At 42.3% G+C, this 26,791-nt stretch overlaps 1 protein-coding gene across 2 annotated transcripts in view; it reads right to left on the bottom strand.

The window, feature by feature from the left end:
- COMMD10 (COMM domain containing 10) overlaps nt 1-26,791 on the bottom strand; it is a 583,600-nt gene that overhangs the window by 146,780 nt on the left and 410,029 nt on the right. Inside the window, exon 6 of one of the 2 annotated variants that reach the window (XM_073624655.1) lies at nt 18,186-18,358. The exons of the other annotated variant lie outside the window; for it this stretch is intronic. Within the exon in view, the coding sequence (XP_073480756.1) occupies nt 18,275-18,358 (84 nt within the window). The 3' untranslated portion in view covers nt 18,186-18,274. Of the gene's footprint in view, nt 1-18,185; nt 18,359-26,791 lie in introns of those variants that run through there. 2 annotated transcript variants of the gene reach the window in all.

Raw genomic sequence — 26,791 nt, 5'->3', positions numbered from 1 at the left:
CATAGCGATAGTGGGTGTAATGACATAAACACATGCACAGTTTCCTGCACTGGACTGACAAGCTACCAAAAAAAAAAAAAAAAAGACCAAAAATGATTTTACTTACTTTCCGTTAAACGTATCAAATACAAATGCCCGGACTGTGTGAAAACCCCCTAAATTGCCTGTTTTTAGAAAGTAGACACCCTTATGCCGCATACACAAGGTCTGAATTTCCGACACCAAATATTCGATGGGAGCTTGTTGTCGGAAATTCCGACCGTGTGTAGGCTGCATCGGACATTTTCCGTCGTAACTTCCGACAAACAAAATTTGAGATCTGGATCTCAAATTTTCCAACAACAAAATCCGTTGTTGGCAATTCCGATCGTGTGTACACAATTCCGACGCACAAAATTCCACGCATGCTCAGAATCAAGCAGAAGAGCCGCAATGGCTATTGAACTTCATTTTTCTCGGCTCGTCGCACGTGTTGCACGTCACTGCGTTCTTGACATTCGGAATTTCCGACAACATTGTGTGACTGCGTGTATGCAAGACAAGTTTGAGCCAACATCCGTCGGAAAAAAAAAACATGGATTTTGTTGTCGGAATGTGCGATCCTGTGTACGCGGCATATGGATGTAATTGTTTGTATATGAAACACTGGACTTGAGGTAGTTAAATATGAAGCTTGGTAATGGTGCACTAGATACAGCACATCATAGATCATAGGCCTATAGGTGTAGTTTAAATAGAATTCCAGGTATAGATTTTATTGCATAGTTACGTTGGTCCAGCTTGAGCCAATGTAAGCATGCATATTCCATACCTGTGGGATCCCTGTGGAAGCTGGAAACCACTGTAGTGGTTGCCGCATCTACAGTGATCACCACTGTCTTCCGCGTTCTGTCCCGAGCAGCCGTCCTGCTACGCAGTATTCACAGGGGGTCACCATTCACAGAATGACTTGCATTTTTCTCTATGAATGCAAGGTGTTCTCTGATTGGATGAGGTGGACAGGCAGGGCAGCTGCTCAAGATTCTGTCAGGTCCAGTTTTGAAAATTCCCCAAATTAAGAGGGGGTTTTAAAGTGATTGTAAAGTCAAATTTTTTTCTATTAAAATAATGAACACATCATACTTACCTGCTCTGTGAAATTGTTTTGCATGGAGCAGCCCCAATTCTCTTCTTCTCAGGTCCCTGGCTGGAGCTCCTGGCCCCTCCCTCCTGTTGAGTTCCCCCACAGCAAGCAGCTTACTATGGGGGCACCCAAGCTGAGCTGCAGCTCCTTGTATCCATTCAGACACAGAGCCGTGGTTTGGCCCCGCCCCCTCTTTCTCCTTTTTGGCTAACTGAGTTTGACTGACAGCTGTAGACGCCAATGGCACCGCTGCTGTGTCTTAGCCAATCAGGAGGGAGAGTCCCGTATGGTTGAGGTACTCATGGACATTGCTGGATAGAGATGGGCTCAGGTAAGTATTAGGGGGGCTGCTGCACACAGAAGGCATTTTATCTTAATGCATAGAATACATTAAGATAAAAAACCTAAGCAGAAAAGAAGGCACTTCTAAGTGCAGTAATAAAACACTTTAATGACAAGGAAGGGTTAAAAACACAAGATGGGAGTGAAAAAAAAAGCATATAAATCAATCCAAAATGTCCAGCGGGATGCCTCCTGGGAGTAAAGACAGCTGCAGGTGGAACAGCGGACCAACGGTGGGAAATACTGTATCTCTGATCCAAGATGGAGGGCCGTGCTGTCAGGACCAGCATGGAATATAGGCTGGCTGGCTGGAACTTCCCCCTGCAACTGTCTTTACTCCCAGGAGGCATCCCACTGGATTTTATGGACTGATTTATATGCCTTTTTTTCACTCCCATCTTGTAAGTGTTTTTAACCCTTCCTTGTCATTAAAGTGTTTTATGCACTTAGAAGCACCTTCTTCTCTGCTTTGTTTTTCCTATAGAGTGTGCTTCCTTCTTCAGAAGTGCTGCCGTGGTGCATTAATCACATTTCAAGAGCCAATCGTGTACTGTTTGTTAAAGTCTCCTTCTTATCCAGAGTGCCCTATTCTCCACACGCCAAGATAAAAAAAACCTTCAGCTTTTAAAACCACTTTAAGCCTAGTACATACTGCTGTTTTTTTTGTTCAACCCAGGGGGCTGAATGAAAAAAAAAAAAGACAACAGCTCAAGTTGGAGACGCTGTACTTACGATCCAATGTTAGTACAGCAATCTCCCCTGGCCAGAACACTTCGGTCAGCACTCTCAGCTATTGGCTGAGAGCGCAGATGGAGAGCCGGTTGGCAGACCTTATTTGGTCATGCCCCTTTCGACAGAAGCCAGCCAAACAGTGGGCTTCTGTCGGGCTGGCTGCAGCACACACGGGCCGAATGTGGGCTGGCTTCTATTGCACCGCCCAATGCCGTCTGACATTTGGACCGTGTGTATGGTGCTCTCTCTCTCTGTTTGATTTTAATCGATTTAATATGATGAATACGATACAAGGCGTCAGAACACAAAGTGGGAGCCAACTGTGCAGGAACACCTAACTTACCCCAGGGGGACAGAAACAAGACTAATAACTATGGCAGGAATTTGATGTTGGACAACTCTAGAAGTATAAAAAGCCAGTTGGGTGACAGTTCATCATGTTTCACCCACAACCATGTCTTTTTTGGGTAGACTGACCTTAAAGGGGTTGTAAACCTTCGTGTTTTTTCCCCTAATGCATCCTATGCATTAAGGTGAAGAAACATCTGTCAGTGACCGCCCCCTCAAGCCCCCCGTTTTACTTACCTGAGCCCTGGAACTTGACCGGGCGGGGATGCGTTGTCTCTCTGCCTGGGGTTCTCAGCTCTTGATTGGATAGATTGATAGCAGCTCAGCCATGGGCTCCCGCAGCTGTCAATCAAATCCAATGACGCGAGCGCCGGGGCCGAGTCCTGCATTCGGCCAATATGGATGCCGAATGCTGGACTCGGGAGTGCGCCTGCAAGGTAACCCCCTCGGGGAAGCGCTTCTCCGAGGGGGTTATTAGATGTGGAGAAGAGCCGCAAGAGCCACCAGAGGACCTAAGAAGAGCAGGTTCAGGGCCACTCTGAGCAAAACGAGCTGCACAGTGGAGGCAAGTATGAAATGTTTGTTATTTTTTTAAAATTTACCTTTACAATCACTTTAACTACACTTAAAATTCAATGAAAAAAAAAGTAATGTAACCACATATACAGTAAGTACATAGTGCTAATAGCTATTGTGCTCTTTACACTTTATTTTGCACAGTCCACATTCTTAAACCTGAACTTCAGGCATATAAAAAAAGACACAAATTAATGCATCATTAAATGTATTGTTAAATTCAAACCATGTAGCCTTCTGAACTTGACATCTGCCTGCCTCTTGCAGTCTCTTTTCAGCAGGTCTCAGTCCAGAAGAGGAAGAAGCAGCACAAGAGCTTTACAAGCTATACTGCAGTGTTTGTGCTACAATAGACATGCCGATAGAAGAAGAGAGCAGAGTAACATAGAAAGGAGTTCATCAGTCTACTGCTTCTCCTTTCACTGCCCAGTCACAGGCAGTAGGACAAGACTAATAAATATCAATAAACTGCAGGATAAAAAAGTTAGGTTACTTGCCCTGCCAGACAGAGTTGTATAAATCTCAAGGCTTAATAGACAGAAACAGAAACCTATTGTCAGGTAAAAACCACAAGGTATACGGTGCAAAGATGTACACAAACTCAGTAACCCGTTACAGTCCTATAGCAAGGTGCTATACAAATGTAGTAGTCCATGACAATGCATAAAGTCCATAATAAAAGTTTAAGCACAAAAGAGACAGGAACAGTTCTCTGAAATGAGGACAAGGGCGGAGAGGGGTGCCACTAAGTGCAGCATTAAAAACAGTGTTAAATTAGACAGCTAAATGTGTACTCACATAAATTCACAAGAAGGAACACATGTAATGTAACAGCAGAAGTGCCTATGTATGGGCTGTCCTCTCCATAGTCCTCCATGGCTCTCCCATACATGCAGTTCCGCCAATGCTGCTGACACCCTGGACTATGGAGAGGACGATCCATACATAGACACTGCTGTGGTTACATTACAGGCATTCCTTCTTGTGCATTTATGTGAGTGCACATTTAGCTGCCTAAGTAAATACTGTTTTTAATACTGCACTTAGTGGCGTCCCCCTCTGCCCCTTATTGTCAGGTAAAAAAGCTTCCTAAATCTGTGTATTTTTTTGTTTGGCTGGAGTATAACTTTAAATAATAAGCAGGAAAATTAAGGCCAGACAAAAAAAGAAAATCTGTAACAGTTCTTGGAAACAGTCTGTGGGAAAGTAAATTAGGAAATGGCTGCATATATAAGAGCTTGGAAACTGGAAACTGTTTTCTAACAACAAAATCAGAGCACAGAAAACCTCTTCAGCAAACAAGTCCTCATTCAAGCTCAATCACATCACAACGCAGGTCATCAACGTGCAGGCATATTCTTGCACTAATGCGCGTTGCAGTGCACTGCATCAGGCATCCTATTCAAAATGTATATAGCATGTAAGGCACCTCAATGCGTGGAAAGAAATAAGTAATGCTGCATTTTTCTGCAGCGCAGCTCACATTGTGCTATCATGCAGCTGTGCTCTGGACAGGCATTAAGATGCCATTTAAAATAAAATGGTATTACCACACACTAATGAATGATTCTCTGAATAAGCCCTTGAAATAAGCCTGTAGCATGGGCAATCACTGTAAATCTAATAACAGTGTCCAAAAGTAGACATTGAGGAGTGCCTTCGTCATATTACTCCATCATTACTGCTCTACGTAGAAACTTAGAAAAGTGACAGCAGAAAAGAGACAAAGTGGTCCATCGAGTCTGCCCGTTTTTTTTGTTTTTGTTTACATTTTGTATTTTTTTGTGTTTTTTTTGTTAACTTTTTTGTCTCAGTATAGATCTACAGTGCCTTGCAAAAGTATTCACCCCCTTGGCATTTTTCGTGTGTTGTTGCCTCACAACCTGGAATTAAAATGGATTGTTTGAGGATTTGCATCATTTGCAGAACATGCCCACAAATTTGAAGATTTTTTTTTTTTTTTATTGTGAAGCAAACAACTATATAACTATTGCATAACTATTCACCCCCTACAGTCAATACTTTGTAGAGCCACCTTTTGTCGCTTTGGATAAGTCTCTATGAGCTTGTAACATCTTACTACTTTGATTTTTGCCCATTCCTCCTGGCAAAACTGCTCCAGCTCCTTCAAGTTGGATGGTTTGTGCTTGTGAACAGCAATCTTTAAGTCTGACCACAGATTTTATATTGGATTGAGGTCTGGGCTTTGACTAGGTCATTCCAACACATTTACATGTTTCCCCTTAAACCACTCAAGTGTTGCTTTAGCAGTGTGTTTGGGGTCATTGTCCTGTTGGAAGGTGAACCTCCGTCCTAGCCTCAAATCACACAGAGTGGTACAGGTTTTGCTCAAGAATATCCCTGTTTTTAGCACCATCCATCTTTGCCTCAACTCTGACCAGTTTCCCAGTCCCAACTGCTGAAAAACATCACCGCAGCTTGATGCTGCCACCACCATGTTTCACTGTGGGGATGGTGTTCTTTGGGTTATGTGATGTGTTGGGTTTGCGCCAAAAAAATAGCGTTTTCTTTGATGGCCAAAAAGTTCAATTTTAGTCTCATCAGACCAGAGTACCTTCCTCCATACATTTTGGGAGTCTCCCACATGCCTTTTCGCAAACTCAAAATGTGCCATTTTGTTTTTTGCTGAAAGTAATGGTTTTCTTCTGGCCACTCTGCCATAAAGCCCAACTCTATGGAGCGTACGGCTTATTGTCGTCCTATGTACAGATACTCCAGTCTCTGCTATGGAACTCTGCAGCTCCTCCAGGGTTACCTTAGGTCTATGTGCTGCCTCTCTGATTAATGCCTTCCTTGCCCGGTCCGTGAGTTTTGGTGTGCGGCCGTCTCTTGGCAGGTTTGCTGTTGTGCCATGTTCTTTGTTTTGATAGATTTGATGGTGCTCCTAGGGATTATCAAAGATTTGGATATTTTTTTATAACCTAACCCTGACTTGTACTTCTCAACAACATTGTCCCTTACTGTTAGGAGAGTTCCTTGGTCTTTATGGCAGTGTTTGGTTAGTGATGCCTCTGGCTTAGGTGTTGCAGCCTCTGGGGCCTTTCAAAAAGGTGTGTATATGTAATGACAGATCATGTAACACTTAGATTGCACACAGGTGGACATCATTTCACTAATTATGTAACTTCTGAAGGTAATTGGTTGCACCAGAGCTTTTGATGGGCTTCATAACAAAGGGGTTGAATACATACGCACGTGCCAATTATCATTTTTTTATTTCTGAAAAATAGTTTTATGTATCTATTTTTCTAATTTTACTTCACCAACTTAGACTATTGTGTTCTGATCCATCACATATAATTCAGATTAAAAAAACATTGAACTAAAGGCTGTAATGTAACAAAATAGGTAAAAAGCCAAAAGGGGTGAATACTTTTGCAAGGCACTATATGTTTGTCACAAGCATGTTCAAAAGCACTTACTGTTGGATGACTCACTACCTCTGCTGGAAATCTGTTCCAGGCTTTCAGTAAAATAATACTTTCTAAGATTAGTTTTGAAGTTCCCTCCAATTAGTTTGAGGTCATGTCCCCGTGATCTTGATCTTGGTTTTATATTGAAAATACTGCTCTCCTGAACCATACTTACCCCCATGATGTATTTAAGGGTTTCAGTCATGTCTCCCCTTTATCTGCTTTCCAACAGACTGTACATATTAAGCATTTGTTACCCCGACATTTTATATTCCTGATGTGCCTGCTGTACAATGTACTTGTATGAGAAAGCATTCTGTTCTCTTTGTATTGCTTCCTTTGTGTGAAATCCCTGGTGTTCCTGCTAGTGTCTCTACTTTACTAATAAAAACTGACCATACTAAGCAGGATAGCCCAATGTGATCAGTTCTCTAGCTATTCTGGGAACTCAGTGTACTCACCTCCAATGATTAGACATGTCTTGACACCCCCCCCCCTTTTTGCACAGCCATTCACTGGCAAGCTCGGTGTGCTGCTGCTCCCCCCCCCCCCCCCCCCCAGCTCCTATGCAGCTGTGAACAGTGGGAATGTGATTCCCTTAAAGGGATTTATAATATAATTTTGATATCTACAGAAAAATGTTTTGCTTTTCATTTCTATTTTAAATTGAATGGGTTGTTTTACAAGTTAATCCTCTGCAATCACTTCAAGTTTCTGAAATCTCTCTTTATATGTTTTATCCCCCAAAACTTTCACCATCCACCAATATATTTTATTATCTCTTATTCATTTTCTACTGAGACAGGTTTAGGTTTCCTGAAAAAGATCAGAGTTGGCAAAAGTACTGAGATGCCACAATGCAAAATTCTAGAGCGGATATTTTAGTATTGACATTGGGTGGTTCATTTATTCATTGGTCTCTTCTCTGGGAGTTCATTCGCAAGATCACCATGGTGGCATGTCCAGTTCTGCGTCACTTATACCTATACACCATGCAAGATGGTCATCTTCTGTACCATAGAAATAGATGGAGAATTCAGCCAGGCCTGGGCTGGAAGCCCACACTCTTCTAACTCTTCTAGGACCAGTAAAAGGTAGATATGATGCCTGATCCCTGAAAGGTGGGCAATTCTGATGTGGGTTGTATGTCTGTACAGGATACCTAAAGCAATGTTACAAATACATCCTGCTATCAATCGATGTATTCATAGCCTATCTGTCCTTTCACTGACAACAAAATGCATTGACTCGGGCAACAGAAGGAACTATATAGAGCAACTGCTGGGATCTGTTGTAGAGAAATGAATAACCGAGAGCAGCTTCTAGCCTTTTTCATGGCACATCTGACATTTCTCCAGGTATACCAGTACAGCTTTGGATACAAAAAGTAACTAAAACAAATTTGTTTCTAACAATGCCCCTGTGAACATTCTATTCATTCCTGAAATAATAGTGTCACTCCCTGACCATTAAAATCTCAGCCAAAAAGAGTACACTATTTCAAGTACAAACAATGCACTTTTAGCATTGTGTTAACTATGATACATCAGTTAGAAAAATTAAAGAGTTTATTACAGTCAAACTTGAAAAGTAAGCATTGACATTCATATAGGGCGTACACACGGTCGGACTTTGTTCGGACATTCTGACAACAAAATCCTAGGATTTTTTCCGACGGATGTTGGCTCAAACTTGTCTTGCATACACACGGTGACACAAAGTTGTCGGAAAATCCGATCGTTCTAAACGCGGTGACGTAAAACATGTACGTCGCGACTATAAACGGGCCAGTGGCCAATAGCTTTCATTTCTTTATTTATTCTGAGCATGCGTGGCACTTTGTCCGTCGGATTTGTGTACACACGATCGGAATTTCCGACAACGGATTTTGTTGTCGGAAAATTTTATCTCCTTCTCTCCAACTTTGTGTGTCGGAAAATCCGATGGAAAATGTCCGATGGAGCCCACACACGGTCGGAATTTCCGACAACGCGCTCCGATCGGACATTTTCCATTGGAAAATTGGACCGTGTGTATGGGGCAATACAGTGAGCATAGCCCTCCTACTCTCTACTTCAAGGTGAACTTATATTTTTTGCATATTTACATTGGGCCAGCTTTGCTCGATGCATTCATCCATATCTGATGTTGCCCACCATCAGTATTTTTACTGGCAGCCAGTAATAAATGAGCACTTTTCTCCTGACTGTAAATGCCAGTGACAAAAAAAGGTTGGCAGTTAAAAATATGGCTGTGGCGCTTGGCTTGGAACTGCGCATGCTCAGTTCTGGTGCGGAGCCGGCAAGACTACCGGAGTGGCTGCTACCGAGTGTTTGGGCGGCGCCAGCTGCTGTCAGCACTCCTCTCCATCTTGGATCAGAGAGACAGTGTTTCCCAAGGCTGGTCAGCTGGAACTTCCACCTGTAGCTGTCTTTACTCCCAGGAGGCATTCCGCTGGACGTTATGGATTCATTGATATACCTGTTTTTCCCTTCCATCTTGTAAATGTTTTTAACCCTTCCTTCTCATTAAAAGTTTTTTATTACTGCACTTAGAACTGCCTTCTTCTCTGCTTAGGAAGTGTCAATGGACTACAAGTGTGTTGACATCACTGCACTTGTGCTCCATTGAGAACACTTAGAAGCGCCTTCTATTTTGCTTTGTTTTTCCTATAGAGTGTGCTTCCCTCTTCTGAAGTGCTGCTGTGATGCTTTAATCACATTTCAAGAGCCAGTCATGTACTGTTTGTCAAAGTCTCCTTTCTATCCAGAGCGCCCTATTCTCCACACTCATTGACACTTCTTCCCGCCCTATAACTGAAGGTTTGTATGGAACAGCAACTGTAGAAGGAGTCTGCAGGAGCATTTTGCTCCTTATCCACCAAATGTGGTCGCAATGCTTTCCAGGCTCCTATGCAAAAAAAATAATAATAATAAATGCATTTTGTTTCCATTGGATGCATTAATATATATATCTATAGATATTTATAGATATCTATAGATATATATTATATTTTTTTTTTGTAAAAGGTGGACTTAACTTAGCCTTCAATGTTTTTTTAACCCTATATGACAGTAGGTGTGCTCCAATAAAATTTAGCAAGGTTTGGTCCCACTGGCTTTAATCGTCTGACACTGCCACTCTGGACACCGCTTAGTCTTCTCCATTTAGGCTTGCCTCTTCTATCCTAACATTTCACACCACTCAGTAATTTTTCAATCAGGATGCGTTTCTATGATCTCCACCCCCCTTGAACATCATTTTCTGACATCCAATATGCTAGATAAATCTCCTTCTGTTGTGAATGCTTCTTGCACTCTCTGTTTGGTGTTCATCCCCCCATATGCTGTCTAGATTGGAGGCTGATGCTTGGGAGTCTCCTTCATGCACTATCCTTTATCTTATGTCCTAGATGTCAGAGCGACCATTTGCCTTTTGCTATGTTATAAATTTATGTGAGTGGGGTCCTTGGTAGGCAAAGGGACTGTCTGGCTTGGTGCGCTTGGGGGCTTTCTAGGAGTAATCCTAATAGAAGGATGATATGACTTTCGCTGTGTGTCATGTTAACTGTCTCTGATGGTGCTTTGCCTTGAACTTTTGGCCAATATTGCCATGCCATAATGGAAATACTATAAATGACATTCACCTCTTGTGACTATATCCTTATGCATAGAGAGAACTGTATGTGGATGGTGGCAGCCGACCTAGCCTCCCCTCTGGGTTGCTCTATTTATGCTGGGCATCATCTTTGCTTTTGTTCCTATTTGTTGCCTCCCCAAAGCCTAAACCAGTGATGGGGAACCTTGGCACCCCAGATGTTTTAGAACTACATTTCCTATGAAGCTCAACTACACTGCAGAGTGCATGAGCATCATGGGACATGTAGTTCCAAAACATCTGGGGTGCCAAGGTTTGCCATCACTGGCCTAAATGGACACGATGAATGATTTAGGCCCTTTGTGAGATGAAGAGATCTTGAAGCCCAGAGGAAGCGGCTATGGAAACCCATTGGATACTCTTCTATCCATCTGACTACTTATGATTTTATGTAACATATGGTGAGAATGTACTCCCCATTGTTTGTACATTTTTAACATTTTTGTAATAAAGTTATGACTTTTTATATATTATGTTATTTGTTGGACTAGGTATACTAAGAGGTGATGCTTGATCACCCATTATTTTTTGATTGTACGTCACTGGGTTGATAACCTCTAAATATAAATTTGGATTAACCATCATTACCTTTACAGGGTGACTCTCCCATATATTACTTTTCTGTTTGCACTACATGTTATAAATTCCCCATTTGGGTGTATTTCCAATGCAAAGACCTCTTAATAAAAAATAATTTATATGGCTAACATATATCATTATTATTCTTATTACATGTACTTACGGTATATAGCACTGTCAATTTATGCAGCACTTTCCATATACAGTATATTGTACATTCACATAAGTCCCTGCCATCAAGGAGCTTACAATCTAAGGTCTCTAACTCACATTCAACGTGGCTTTTTTTTTTTCCTAGATGGATGTACACTTTAAATGTCTGAACAGCTATGTTTAGGAAAATGGGAGAAAACTGCTGACTGGTTTCTGTGGGATAGTACACTGCACAAAAACTATGAATCCAAGTAACTAATCATAAGTTGAAACACACAAGTCCTCTACACATATTCATTATTTTCAACTTCAATTTCAAATAGCTGAAGCCTATTAGTTATTCTGCCTTAGCACTCTGAAAGTATTGTGTTACTCTTATTTCCTATTACCAGATCAATTTTCATGTACTGCTGACTATATGCAATGAAATAAAAATCAATAGTTATACAAAAGACCCTGTCCTTCTCATTTGATAGCCAGTTAAAACATGGAGGATGAGCTTATACATTTTTAAAGATGTATTGTTTAATTCTGGGTCCTATTTTGGAAAAAAAAAAAAAAAAGAAGATTTTTCCATTACAGAAGTGGATGGGGAAATTACCCAAATGAATTGGAGTCTAGATTCCTATTACTTTATAATTTGCTTGTGTCAAGGAGAGAAACAGCTAGCACATTTCATTCAGTGTGATTCTGCAATGGAATCATATTCCTAATAGATCACGTAACATCTTGTCATTCTGATGATGGGCACGTCCACAGAAGACATGCAGAAGAATGATGTCATTGTAACTCATGTCTTCTCTAAATAAATGATGTCACTATTCCTCCAGTAGAAGTAAAATAACTGACAGGCTGTGCTAATAAAGTTGCTCAGGACACACAGAGCATCAGGAATATATAGCTGGATGAGTTAATGGTGTTTTATTAGGCTTTAAAGGTATGTGTAGTTATAATACCCTTTTTGGGGGGTTAAAACAGATTATCTGTATAGCAAAAAATTGTAAAATAAATTCCCGATTTCCTTCCACCCCAACATAGTCTATGAAGCGTGGAACCCCCTTACAGTTCAATATTCCCCATCTGCTGCCCTCTTACTCTTGTATACAGTGCTTGAGTGGGGAGGTACAGCCATTGATGTACTAGTTTATCCACTGCTCTCCAGGGTCAGTAGTGGATGGGGGTGGGAGACAGAATTACTGAAAATTAAATTATAAATGTCAAACAGCTTTAAAAGCTTACTTGTAGTCTTTTTGCTTTCCATAAAAGTTTTTTCTTTACTTACAATTTGCCTCACACCAACACACCAGAAAATTTCACTACTTCAGAAAAAGTCAATCCCATAGCAAAGCCCCCTTTCCTTGCACATCACAGCCATTTCTTCTTCTAAAAGTGTCAAATTATTCTATGCTGGCCAAGCTCCTCCACTCCCCTTTCCTATAGTATAACTTTTTATGTAGTGGCCATGGGGAGAAAAGAAAAGAGGACTACTATAGAGTCACTGGAGTGTCTGTTGAGACTGCCAACATCACATCCAAGACGTGCAAGATGAGGCCAGTGGCAGTCTCAGGGCTTTTGAATGTCACACAAGGGATGCTTTTACAATTTGAAGTGAATGTAAACCCCATTCATGAAATCTAACCTGGGCACCTGTGTTTACTTATCTATCTCCAAAGCCCTAAGTCCCGTGTCTTTCTGCTGCTCCGTTCCTCTGTTATTAGCATGATAACGTCTAACAAGTTCTCCGACACAGGGGATAAAAGCAGCTGGAAATTTGTGTTGGGGAGGGAACTTAGAGATAAGTAATCAGAAAAAAGAGGGGGATTAACTGCGCATAAGTGAAATTGTGTAATCAATAAGAAAATGTAAAAAGCTGCGGATTCCTATATGTAACACAAACACAAAATAAATTGTATAAAAAATATTGAATCGCGCTAATGAAAAACTAATGTGCATACAAGTGACGATCAATTCCCCGTTGGGGTAAAAATCCAAATGATTATGTGACCATGTAAATTATATAAATTACCAATATATAAATGGATGGCAAATAAAAAATGAATTATCAAAAGTGCAATCGTGATGTGCAACAGTGAGAGAAATACTTGTGTAAGTCCATATGTATTAACAAGATGGATCACCCGGGTGTTAGTTAAAATACAATAGAGGTCCTGCTGAGTGAGGATAAGGTGCTTGGGTCCCCCACCACATACAGAGTGACTGGCCGCTTACCAGAAACTCATGACCCCCCGTTACAGAGGGTCTGAGTGAGCTGTTATATCTGATTGCTCCGGACCACCACCGAAAAGCCGAGATTGGCACTGGGATGGAACGTCAGGGGCCTTGATGTGGATGGATGGATCAGCAGGAAGTCAAGCTCTCAGAAGAGTGATATAACCAAGTACGGAAAGAAAGGGGCTCCAATAGTGTAAAATCTTAAGGTTTTATTAAATCAAAATAAAATGTATACACTCACATGTAAAATTCGAAAATAAGCGCCTTTGGAAAGAAGTCTGGAGCACCGGCCGGATGCTCACAGACAGCCTGTCCTGCTGGTATCACAACATCGGTGGGAGGTGACGCGAACACTTCGCTTTGCCCTCCGCGGCTTTTCGTAATAGAATTATGTCTTCCAGGGGCACTGGTTTTCATTAGCACGATTCAATATTTTTTATTAGAGATAAGTAAGCAGAGAGCTTGTCTATTCACAGCACAGCTCTGCAAGTTTCTTCATTCCTCTGCCTAAGTTGAAGGGGGGGGGGTGCTTTCCTCCAATCAGCTCTCATACAGTGAGAGCTGTATACAGTGACTTCCAAGTACCAACCTATTCCAGTCTCCAGCCTGACAGTTGTTCCTGGTCCCATCCCGGCTCTACCATCAGTTCCGGTCCAGCTCCTCTGCTAGCAACTCTGCCAGGCACTTGTGCGACTCTGCACTCCCACGCCTCCTATTTACTCTACCAGGGGCTTTGAATCAGCGGTGTAAGGGAGGCCTCCCTCTGCATATCAGATCCTACTACCAGGTACGTGACAATATGTGAGGGTTTACATCCACTTTAATGACATGCCTAAGAAGCATTACATGCACATATAATCCCATTACAATAGCTCTAACTGGAGCTGAAGGGGTGTGTTAAGGGCTCCAAGAAAGCTGCTTGAACCATGCTAAAAAATGATGCAAGTACGTGTAAAATCTTTATGTACACACTTCTCTTTTACAACCATAGTATATGTGTACAAAACCTTAGACATGCCTTGAGGAAGTGATAACAACACAGACTACTACAGCTGTGCCAGGCATGGGGGTAAATGATCTTTCCAGATTAACAAATCTAACCCTTGTCTACCTTTTGGGTAGAGCTGTCCTTTGATACACCTTAATTTTAATATCGGGCAATTAGAAAAATTATTGTAGGAAAAAGACAAACCCACTAACATATTTAACATGTCCTTTTTTTTAATTCAAATTTTCAAGTGCCTGCCAAAAAGAAAAATAAAGGATTCATTTTGCAGAAGTGTTATGTATTTTTGGATGTAGTGCACTATATTTAAACTGCTGAGGATATCCCCCACAGTATTTTATATCTGTGTGGTGCCCTTTGCTTTGTATCAAAGACATATCCTTATTGTGCCAGTAGAAACCCTGGGAAGATGGCATCATGCCAATACTGCTTAAAACAAACAAAACAAGGCCATTATTATTTTTCCAGAGCTGTACTGCTTTCTTCCGGTCATCAACTGGTTAAAGTAAAGCACATTTTTGAGGATATCATGGCTTTCCTGTTTGAAATGTGTTTACATGATTGGAAACCTCTATGACAAAGGTGTTAGTGTGAGCAAAATTCCATAAAACAGCAGAACGCAGAGGATTAGCAGGATGCAGAGTCCTTCAATTTTCTCCAGACTATGCACTAAACAGGCTGTATCAATGGGAAATCCTTCCACGCTACCCCTTTCCAGTTTCCTATCTTAAGTGCCAAACTTATCTCAGTTTAATCTGGATTTAGCTGTCATGCACCAAACAAAACAACCACTCGCATTTAGTTTGATTTAGTCACACGCAGTAAATGAATACAAAACAGACCTACAGCCAATAGCACTGGTCTTCTATTAGGCAATGAAATCATTTCCTTTTTAAGACAAAAAGAAACTCAAAGCAACAAACAAATCCATCTAGTGAATGTTAATGGTAATGCTGTCCAGAACACGCTGTCACAGTTTTGAATAATTTTCCCATGATTCCCTGCAGACACAAAGAGCCGGGTGCTTGCAGTGTCTCTAGATAGAACTGCAGCCTTTTGACAGTTTTTATCACTTTCTTATGGTTTCTTGCAGTTAGGATAAGTAAGACCTTTGCACTTCTTCTTGGCTTAAAGTGATGGTAAAGCTTTGTTTTTTTTTGGTTGTTTTTTTAATAACAAACATGTTATACTTACCTCCTCTGTGCAAGGGTTTTGCACAGAGCGGCCCCTATCCTCCTTTTCTGGGGTTCCCCTGCCACACTCCTGGCTCCTCCTCTTTTTGAGTGCCCCCACGGAGAGCCGCATTCCATAGGGGCACTTGTGCGTGCGAGCTCCCGAGTCCTGCTGCTGTGTCCATTGACACAGACAGCAGGACTCGGCCCCACCCCCGGCTCTTGTGTCACTGGATTTGATTGACAGCAGTGGGAGCCAATGGCTCCTGCTGCTATCAATCTATCCAATGAGGACTTGAGACAGCAGCTGGAGCTGCTGTGCTCGTAATGTTGCTGGAACGATCGGGCTCAGAAAAATTAGAGTTGGTAATGTCTTTTCCAGGAGTCTTTCAGGACAGCCAACTGAGAGACCTCGGCTCCTCCCTTCTGAAGAAACACTGCCCAGCCTAGATTTAAAAGGCATGCTTCCCCGCCGGCTCCTCAGTTCTTCAAGAGCACTGCAGGTGGGCGAGATGGCATAGCACCTGGGGAAACGCCAAAAAAACTGCGTCTGATGGGAGCAGAGGGTACTGAAGCAAAGCCTTCCGAGAAGCTGGACCCTAGTCTCTGGCTTCCATCAAACCTGCACAGGCAGCAGGAGCAGGCCTCAGCACCAGCACCTCACAGGTAAGCCTGAAGTATTTGTACTTCCATGCTTTCATCAGGAACTGAGGACGGGGGCAGCAGTACTCACCCACTGCCCTGGTGAAAGCTCTGGTGCCTTTGTGAAACTAAATATAGAAACCTCCGGTCCCCCCTTTCCCCCGGAGGGGGTGACCGGCAGGAAAGGGTATGGTACACTACTATCGGTGGTGAAGCACAGTCTGGGGCTGTGGGATTTACCACCAGCCCCAACTGGCAGGCAACCCTGTATGTGAGGTAGTCCAAGCCTTGGGACCTTCCTCCCCTCCACCAGCCAGACCCGTAGGGACCCCCCGGGAAAGCACATAGAACCAGTAGCCCCGGGTCCCATGTGCCTCCTCCCCTCCGACCACCAAGAGGGAACCCCACCTGTGGAGCTGCCGGTGACAGACAGGTAAGGGATGCAACCCCCCCTCCGGGTCCTCCTTACCTTATGATGGCTGATGTCGGTAATGCCAGAAGCCTCCAGGGTGGCCCCTGCCTCTGACACGCTCCCGTCGTAAAAAGGATGGTCTTGCCCCTGAGATCTCCAGCCGCCTGTGCGACCTTTCCGGGTCCCAAGCAGCCAAAGCCCGGCCCACCTTCAGCATCCGGTGGCTGGAACTGGAAGCCGCAGATCAAGGAGAGGTGCACACCCCCTGCTGGAAGTGACGTCACCCACCACACAGCCCCGATGTGAACTCCATTGCGGTCCGTAACCAGAATGCAAGGAGGGGGGAAGCGTCTCCTCCTGAGTCTCCACTGAGAACCAAAAACCGGGCCCCTGGAGCATCCCACTGAGAGAGGTTACCTGGCAGCCACACTGTTTTTCTATTGCCACCCCAGCTCCACTTTCAGAGCGCTGGGGTGGCAATAGAAAAACAGTGTGGCTGCCAGGTAATCTCTCTCCGAAGCATATCCCACTAGTCCCCAGAGACCGCTGTCTCCTTCCAGGACATACACGCTTTAGCCTCCCTGGCTGTCTTTAGCCTCGGCTCCTTGCAGTGTCTCCTGCCAGAGGAAATACCAACCCTTTGTTGCCAGCAAAGGGATCAGGCTTTTTGGACACAGAGACCTGTAAGCCGTAGTCCCACCCTAAGGGTAAGTGCTCGCTTATCCTCTCATAGCTGGTTGTCCTGAAAGACGATATGGGAAAATTAGAATTACTTACTGGTAACATCTTTTCCAGGAGTCTTTCAGGACAGCACCGTGTACCCGCCCTTGTTGGTTTCCTTTTGGGCTGCTGACTCAGGAACCATCAAAGAGTAATTTATGGTGTATGATGTGTACTTGTGTCTCCCCAGCTGGCCGGAGTTGCTCTTGAAGAACTGAGGAGCTGGCGGGGAAGCATGCCTTTTAAATCTAGGCAGGGCGGGGTTTCCTAAGAAGGGAAGAGCCGAGGTCTCTCATAGGTGGCTGTTCTGAAAGACAATATGGGAAAAGGGAGGGGTCTGGGGGGTGCTGCAGCACAAAATGTTTTCACCTTAATGCATTCTCTAAAAACCGTGAGGGTTTACAACCCCTTTAACTACAGCCTCTTGCCAATGAGAAGCCTCTATAAAGCTTACATATACAACCAACACACAATCCTTCCTGGAGATTGTAGTCAGGATGGATACTGGGTATAAATACCTTTCTTCTGAACTATCAAGTGTATTAAATCAACATACAAAATAAAGCAGGCCTCTGCTGTATCCCATGCCTATGAGTACCAATAGGGAATTCATGTGATCGGTGTTATCAGTAACAAAGAAAATCGTGGGATAGTCTGGTTTTCTGTCTTATATGTCACTCTTTACAAAAGTCATGTTTCCTGAGACCAAGTCTGTATGAATAATATGGCAACTTGCTGATTTCATAAGAACAGACAGTTTAACTGACCAGGAAGACTCAGAAGTGCAATCCATAGTAGTCTATTCCATCCTAAACATACTTGGCACCCCTACATTTCTGTCAGAAAATGCACCACTTCGCCCGGAAAACTGTTGCAATTACAAAGTATTAGGAAGTCTCATGTTTATTTATTTTGTTTGTATTGGAATGACATAAAAAGTGGAGAAACAAAAAGCAAACCTGACACATTCCATGCAAAACTCCAAAAATGGACTGGACAAAGCTATTGGCACCCTCAATTTAATATTTGGCAGCACACCCATTGAAAAAAATAGCTGAAATCAATCGCTTCCTATAATCATCAATGAGTTTCTTACACCTTTCTACTGGAATTTTGGACCACTCTTCTTTCGCCAACTGCTTCAGGTCACTCGGCTTGGAAGGGTTCCTTTTCCCAACTGCAGGCATCTCTCAAACATATGCATGTAAATAGAAAGTGGCTGCAAAAAACCTACAAGAGATCAACAATATGACGATGCAAAAAAGGATAAAAAATAAAGATGAAAGCAAGCACGTTCTTAAAAAATGAAAATAGTTTATAAAAACCAGTGCTTCAGTAAACTAAGTGTTATTCAGTTCGGGTTTACAAATACTAATTATTCATATTGCTTCTTTGTGACTTCATGGCCACAGGACACCTGCTGTCACCTGTTGTAACAATTGCAAGCTCACTAAAGCTGGTTTAGCTTATTCAGTATCTTGTTTGTTTCAGTTCAGCCCTTCGCTGTGTCTAATGGTTCACATTTATACTACATGTTTATTGGGGGACTTTTTTCTTACATTGAGATATGATGTAACCTGTAGAAATGCATAGAGAATTGAAATTAGTTTTGCAGTTCATGATAGGTAACACAATCAGTGCTTTATCTTCCTACTGCTAACACCTTTGTCTGAAAAAGCGAAGAACAACAAATAGCTGTCGGCTGCTCTCTCTGATCTTATTTCTTTGGGTTGTGATTGAATGAAAAGACAACATAATGTAGTGTAAAAGCACTACCATTAGGTCTTAAAAAGTGGGATGCAATAAGTGACACACTCGGTATGTCCATCAGTGCCTTAAGGCATTTATAGAACTGATGCCTGCAATTTGAAGGTTATAAGATGTGACAAAGTCTGACAACCTTAACAGTATTTTTTTCAAAAACAATAAGCTGAACATTTAACAAACACAAGAACTGTAATATAATGCTTATAATTGTACTTATTATTCTAAAAAAAACATTCAACCCTAAACACGGAAGTGGTTCAGATGAAAGAAGACCTCCTTTATTTTAACTTATTGCTTGCATATGAATATTTGGAGACTCTAGCGAGTGACTGGTGAAAACGAAAATGCCATATATCTGGTGATGAAAGTAATTCCCATCAAGAATAAGCATGCATAAGTGAGAAATAAAATGTGACCAACATCTCACTATGCACATATTAAGAAATATATGTATTGCCAAAAGTAGAAATAAAAAACAGGAAGAAAACTGCAGTGTCTACCGGTGTTCATCACTAGGTACAATGGTCATCAGATTTGGTAAACAGTATTGGAATGAGCAAGGGAGTAGCCATTAGCTTTACTTTGGCCATACATGGAGCACATCCTTTCAGAAATCAATGACAATCTCCTATGTTCATTTTAATTGGTAGAGCAGCACCAGATCCAGCTCCACTAAGGCCCCTTTCACACGGGGTGGAATCTGTCTAAGCAGATCCGCCTGCTCAGAGGAGGATCTCTCTGCTGATCCCGGCTAAGCAGGCGGATGACAGATCCTAGTCCCCTCCACTATGCAGAGTGGACACAGCCATCTGTTCTCTATGGGGTGGTCAGATTGAAACGAACTGAATATTCATTTCCATCCAATTGTTATCCAATCCGATCCACGGGTGGATGGCGAATATATGCCCATTCATCTGTTTTTGGCGGACCGGATCCGATCATATGCTGTAGAGTGACAGCGGACACATGCCCGCTGACTTCTGCCACCCCATAGAGAACAATGGGTAGTCCGATCGGGTCCACCTGTCCGTTTTTCAGTTCGGTCCTGCCCATTCCACTAGTGTGAACCAGCAACTTTTAATCTACCATATCACTCAGCATGGTGGCAGCAATCTTCCATTGCCACCCATTGGTTCTCATCCTATTCAAGATGAGTAAGGATCCACTAGAAAAAATACCAAAGAGCAACAAGAAGGATGACGCCATAAATGCACAAGGAAGGCACACCTGTAGGAGCAAATTAAACCCTTGTCATCCTCTTTAATGTAGTACACTTCTAGAAGATTTGAACTTATGTTTTGTGAAAAAGATTAATTCTATCTATCCCCTAAAAGTTAAAAACTGGCACAAGGGAATATGTTAATCATTAGTTTAGTAGCAGCTATTTTACAGTCATACAATCCACATTCATTTCTTAAAGAGCAACATCATTTTGGGTGGAGTAGTGCTGAATATCTTTCCCCACCTGGCTTTCTATGCAGTGCTAGGCCACTGCTAAGCACATGAAAGGATTCACGGAAGCATTGGATCCACAGTGTACCTTATGGTAACTATGGCAAGAAAGCACCTGCAAGCCTTTTTTAGTTTTCACAGTTAGGCTGCATTTACACCTGAGCGGAGTAATTTTTAGGCATTTTTATCTGAGCGTTTTTTGAGCATTTTTTAAGGGTAATATAAGAATTTTACAGCTTCAGGTGTTTTTGTTTAGCCAATAGAAAGCACTAGGGGGAGGAGAGGTAGCAGAGATTAGGGTTGAAGAGCTGCTGTTTGAGCAGAAAATGCATAACAAAACTCTTGTAAATTGATCATGCCAAGCGATTTCAGGCTTCAGTCAATGGGACCCAATCTGCCTCCAATCTGCAAAAAGAAGCTTGTGTATTTTTCTGAGTGACAGACATTTTGCTACAGGGGCCAGAACACTCAGATGTGAAAAGGGGCCCTTAAAATTGATGGGATTTCCCTTGTTGAGCATTTTGGAGCTTCAAGCTGAAAATTGCCCAGGTGTGAATGGGGCCTTAGGAAGCAGTATGGAGTGGGTGTTGGCTAAAGCCAATTTTTGACGCAAAGTCCTCTTCATGAAGAAGTGTGCATTGAACTACTGCAATTTGCTTTATGTGCTCACACCTGGCCTGCTCCTGATTCAGGCTTACCTCAGGCTAACTTTAAACTTTTCTGCCATACATGTTAACAGACCCTGAGGGCATTTTAGGTGGTGCCATGGTTCCTGTACCACTCCGGTATCTTGATTTTTTTGTGTACAAGTTTTGCCTGCTAGGACCCATGTCTCCTTGACTGCTCAGTACCCCTCCAACCCAGGGGACATAGGAAGAAAGATAATGCTAAGTGTAAGGCAGGTACTAGTCTGTTCTTAGTGCAGGATACAGCTCTTTAGATTGTGATAGACGGGAAAAGAGAGGAAATGTTATACTTCTGAGGGTAGGGACAGGGTATGTGTATTCTAACAGGGGGGAGAGTAGGCTGCTTGTGGGAGTAGATGGATCTGGACTCTGCGGGGAAGGAAAGAAGAGATGTATATAAGTGGTGGGTGGGGGGTCAAAGTTTACTGTCAGGAATATTATTTCATGTGTATCCCCTTCATGGATATAAACAATTTATCCTGTGAGCATTTTGTTGGCAGATATACACCGACAAATTGTACTGCATGGAAGATTTGTACAAAACATCAATACCTGTCAACTATAATTTATTAATTTAAGCTGAAGAATGTTACTTTGATTTGATATTTATGCAATATAGTTGTTGAACACATTGGATTAAAAGACCATGGCTGTTGTATGGGGTTTACAGGTCTCTGAAGATCAAAATTATTTAAAAACTCAGCTTTGAGTTTTGCTAAATGTTAATATACTGTAAACTGACAATTATCGAACTGATCCTGCATTAGTTCTATGACTATGTCTGGTGGGTGTTCCCCTTTAAATTCTTGACCGTGGTTTGGTTTTACGGTCAGTGCTGTTCTGACAGTGTTTCTACTCTCCTTTACCCGTGTCTCATCTGTTCTATGCTTGTGGCTTTTTAAGTACTCTGCCTTTATTATTCAGTGCTGATGCACTTGTCTAAGGCTGCCCATACATTATACAATTTTATAATTCAATTTCTTTTATATTTACCTTTGACTATGTAGTGCAAGGGCCTGCCTAATGGCATACAAATTTAATATGTTTAGGTCCGATGTATAATGTATGGCCAGCCTAAGCCTTCACCGACGCTTACATTGCACACTGTCTGTTCCTTCATTTGTCATAGACCCATCTGTCTTGTACAACCTCAATTCCAAAAAAGTCGGGACATCTCTGTTCTTAACTGCATAAGAAGCTCAGAGAGCTGGGGGAAGAGGAACATCAGCACACTGACCTGCTCAGTGAATGGCTGTGAGGAGGATGGGGGTCATGTCAGTAGAAGTATAATCATTGGAGGAGAGCAGGGTAAGTTCACGACACAGCCAGAAAAATTACCACGCCATGCTCCAATGCCTAGGTTGGTCAGTTTTTAACAGGAAAGCAGAGGGACGGGCAAGGACACCAGGGATTTCACATAAAGGAAGCAATACAAAGAGAACAGGATATATTTTTATACAAGTATATTGTACAGCAGGCACATATCAGGAAATTAAATGTTAGGTTTACATATTCTTTAAGCGTTCCTGTATCCAAGTGAAGGGTGTATCATTATTATAGATCTTTGCATTTAGATATCAGTCTATGACACACAATCCATTAAACTACAACTATTCTAAAAATATCTATGTTTTCTTGCTCTACCTAGCAATTTTCTATTTAGCAGTTTGGAGGAGAGATTGTGCTGGCCTGGTATCTTTCTACCTTTTACAGTCTTCCTGAAAATAAAAAAAGGTTGGCATAAATTGACAATGAACCGCTAAAATTAGAGATGTCAGCATGTACAACCTTTGTGAAGAAACATCCATATAAAATGATGCCAGGGTGCTGCCTGCATACAAAAACTCAGCATTAATCTCAGAGCTTATATTACATTTACTACCATAAACAATGACTTGCAAGGCTGCTTATAATGACAGTAGGCCCCTAAAGTAAAAAAAAAACATGTTATACTTACCTGCTCTGTCCAATAGTTTTGCACAGAGCAGCACCAATTTTCTTCTACTGGGGTCCCCCAATGGTACTTCTGGCTGATCACCCTTTACGAGTGCCTCCATAAGCAAGTCCCTTGTTATGAGAGCACTCATGTAGGCTCGATCCTGAGCTGGGCTCTGTGTTTCCATTGATACACATTGCGTGGCTCTGCCACGCCCCCTCTCTCCTCACAGGTTGTGATTGACAGCAGCAGGAGCCAATGGCTCCTACTGCTGCCTCCATGTGCAGTGAGGAGGGAGAGCCACTGCTTTCGGGTACAGCATTGGATCGAGATCGGGTAAGTATAAGGGGGGCTGGAGGAGCTGAACACAGAAAGTTTTTTTACCTTAAAACATAGAATGAAATAAAGTAAAAACACTTCCTGCCTTTAGAACCACTTTAGACAAGCATTGTGTGTGCATGCGTGGACACGTGGGGGATGATTATAAAGCCACTCTTTAGAAGAGCACACCAATCAGGAAGCAGCTACAATAGCTATTGCACAATTTCAACTGCAGAGGGATTACAGGTAAGTGCCTTGTTTATATAAAGACCCATGGCAATCAACCAAAATTGGAAAATTAGGTTATTATTTCCACCTCTGAACATAAACAGCTGATACTTTCTAAGGGACTCCTGCTCATAAAAATAGATAACCTAACTGCTAACTGCATGTGCTAAAACTTAAGACATAAAGACATGTTCAAGAAGTTGGTTTGCTGTTCAGACAATCTTTATAAGAAAGGAGAAGGCGAGTACCGTATATACTCGAGTATAAGCCAACCCGAATATAAGCCGAGGCACCTAATTTTACCACAAAAAACTGGGAAAAGTTATTGACTCGAGTATAAGCCTAGGGTGAGAAATGCGCAGCTACTGTAAGTGGAAAAGAGGGTCAACAATGCCCATTTGCAGCCTCACTGTGCCCATTTGCATGCCTCACTGTGCCCATTTGCAGCCATAGGTCCTCCGAACTTCAAACTCAGTAGTTAAAGGTTCCTAGATGCCCCCTAGCTGCAGCCAAATTTTGGGGTCTCTGGACCCAAAGGGTCCCGAAATGACATTGCTGCAGATCGACACAGTTGACCGACTTTGGGGCCCCGTATCTTGGGGTCACTTGGTGCTAGGAACCCCAAATTTGGTGTACAAACCCAGTGGAACTAGTACTACAACATATTCAAGCTGAAGTTCTCAGCACCAAGTGGCCCCGAGATACGGGGCCCCAAATTCGGTTCGGAAAATCTCAAGCACTTTTCTGCAGCAGAGAATTACATTTTCTGAACCGACTTTGGGGCTCCATATCTTGGGGGCCACTTGGTGCTAGGAACCCCAACTGGATATGTTGTAGTGCTAGTTGCACTGGGTTTGCACACCAAATTTGGGGTTCCTAGCACCAAGTGATCCCAAGATACGGGGCCCCAAAGCTAATTCAGAAAATCTCATTTTTTGCACCAGAAAAGTGCTTGACTCGAGTATAAGCTGAGGGGGGCACTTTCAGCACAAAAAAATGTGCTGAAAAACTCGGCTTATACTTGAGTATATATGGTAATCTAAATGAACAGCTTCAGATGTGATAGTTGCACCTTTTTTTAAACTATTCACCCCTTTTTGCCCATTAAACTTTGTAGAGTTTACAGAGGGTAGTGGGGAAAAAAAACATTCAGTCTTTTTTCATTTGTTTAGCAAAAAATGAAAAACCCCAGAGGTGATTAAATACCACAAAAAGAAAGTTCTATCTGTCCCACAAAAATTATAAAAATGTCATTTGGGTACAATGTTGCATAACCACGCAAATGTCATTCAAAGCGTGACAGTGCTGGAATTTTGAAATGTGAAAATTGGCCTGGGCAGGAAAGTGTTGAAAGTCCCTGGTATTGAACTGGTTAAAGGGCAAAAGAAGATCATGCTGGAATCTATTCCAGACAGCTAATATTAGAGAAGGTGAGGCTACAATGGCAAAGCAACATCCAAAGTGAAAGACGGTAAAAATAATTTTTGACTTTAAATGGACACATTTTCATGGTTAAAGAATACCTGTGGGCACCGAACACAAGCTGGCACTGCTGTACAGCTACAGTGGGGAAAATAATTATTTGATCCCCTGCAGATTTTGCAAGTTTGCCCACTTACAAAGAAATGAAGAGTCTATAATTTTTATCATAGGTGTAAAAAACACATGATACAAATGTTATAAATTGAGTTGCAGTTTAGTGAGTACAATAAGTATTTGATCCCCAAGCAAAACGTGACTTTGTGCGTTCCAACAAGGGTTTCTTTGTCACCAAGTACTAAGACGTTTCTTGTAGTTGGTTACCAGGTTTGCACACATCTCAGGAGGGATTTTGGTCCACTCTTCTTTACAGATCTTCTCTAAAGCCTTAAGGTTTCCTGGCTGTCACTTGGCAACTCAAAGTTTCATCTCCCTCCATAAATTTTCTATAGGATTAAGGTCTCGAGACTGGCTAGGTCACTCCCTGACCTTAATGTGCTTCTTCTTATCACGAACCATGAATCAGACCGAGACAGAAGTATAGTTAAATCACACTTGTTTAATAATAATAATAATAAGGTAAACAGAGTAAGCGTAGTCAAAACAAGCCAGAGTTCAGTATCCGGATCGGGTAGTCAGCCAAGCAAATGTCAGAGAGCCAGAGAAAAACGTAGTAGTACAGCAAGCAGGGTCAGGAGCCAGAAGGAACGTCAGCCAAGCAAGTCTTCAACAGGAACGCAGGAGAAATTCTCTGTAATGTTAACAAAGGGGAAGGCAGAGATCAAGTGAGCTGGACGACTTTAAGTAGGCAGGACTGGCAAGCAGAATCAACAACAGCTGGGTAACTGTGGAGAGAGATGGGAGCTGGCAATTAGCCAACAGCTGAGCGGCCAGCTCAGAGAAGGAAGGGCTGAGCCCAGCCTTGACACTTCTTGAGCCACTCCTTTGATGCCTTGGTGGTATTTTTTGGGTCATTGTCATGCTGGAAAACCCATCTACGACCTATTTTTAGTGTTCTGGCTGAGGAAAGAAAGCTCTCATCAAAGAGAAAAAGAAGGCACCACTATTTACCTATTACAGTACATACTCTGATATACTGATATCTATATGCAGTCCTACTTACCCTTGTTAACCCCTTCCCCTCCCCCCCTTTTGTTACCATCATCACTATAGGAATATTCATACATCGCTGACCCCAAGCACAGACAACATCCAACAAATATTTAATTAAATAAATTACAGAGTTATCTCTTTTTTTCAAAAAATTACACATGATACATATATCTCTATCCGTGCTAAACTGAACGCACTGATGGTACAGTTGTCTGTTATTTGATGCTTTGGCTGCAGGTCTCGCTCACTTGCCCCTACGCTCCTCCCCAGTTTTGGGAAATATCCACTTGGTGTGACTCCTTGTAAGACACGCATGGACGATTAACCCCCCCTTTTCCCCTGTTGACGTGGTGGACGGCCGGGGACTCTTGTCGGGACCCGGTGGGGGAGACGTCGGAGAACTATAAGCTCAGGAGAAATTGCTCAAACACAATGTGATTGGTAATTATACTGTTAAACATATATATATTATATTGTATTTTTATGGTCACATCCATGGACTCTAATACGCAAATTTTGTCACAGCGCCTCAATCCTCTGAAGATGACCCAACGGGGTCGAAACGCGTTAGAATTATCATCCTATTTTAGCGCTTGATCATTGTATAATACTTGTGCCAGCTTCATTTGTGTTATCTCCTGCAGCACAGCTCCTATTTTAACCATTATGGTTAAGTTCCAT

This window comes from Aquarana catesbeiana, linkage group LG01, assembly GCF_042186555.1.
Source record: "Aquarana catesbeiana isolate 2022-GZ linkage group LG01, ASM4218655v1, whole genome shotgun sequence".
NCBI lineage: Eukaryota > Metazoa > Chordata > Amphibia > Anura > Ranidae > Aquarana > Aquarana catesbeiana.
The sequence above is the reverse complement of the archived record's forward strand: the minus strand, read 5'-3'. Positions and strand labels throughout refer to the sequence as shown.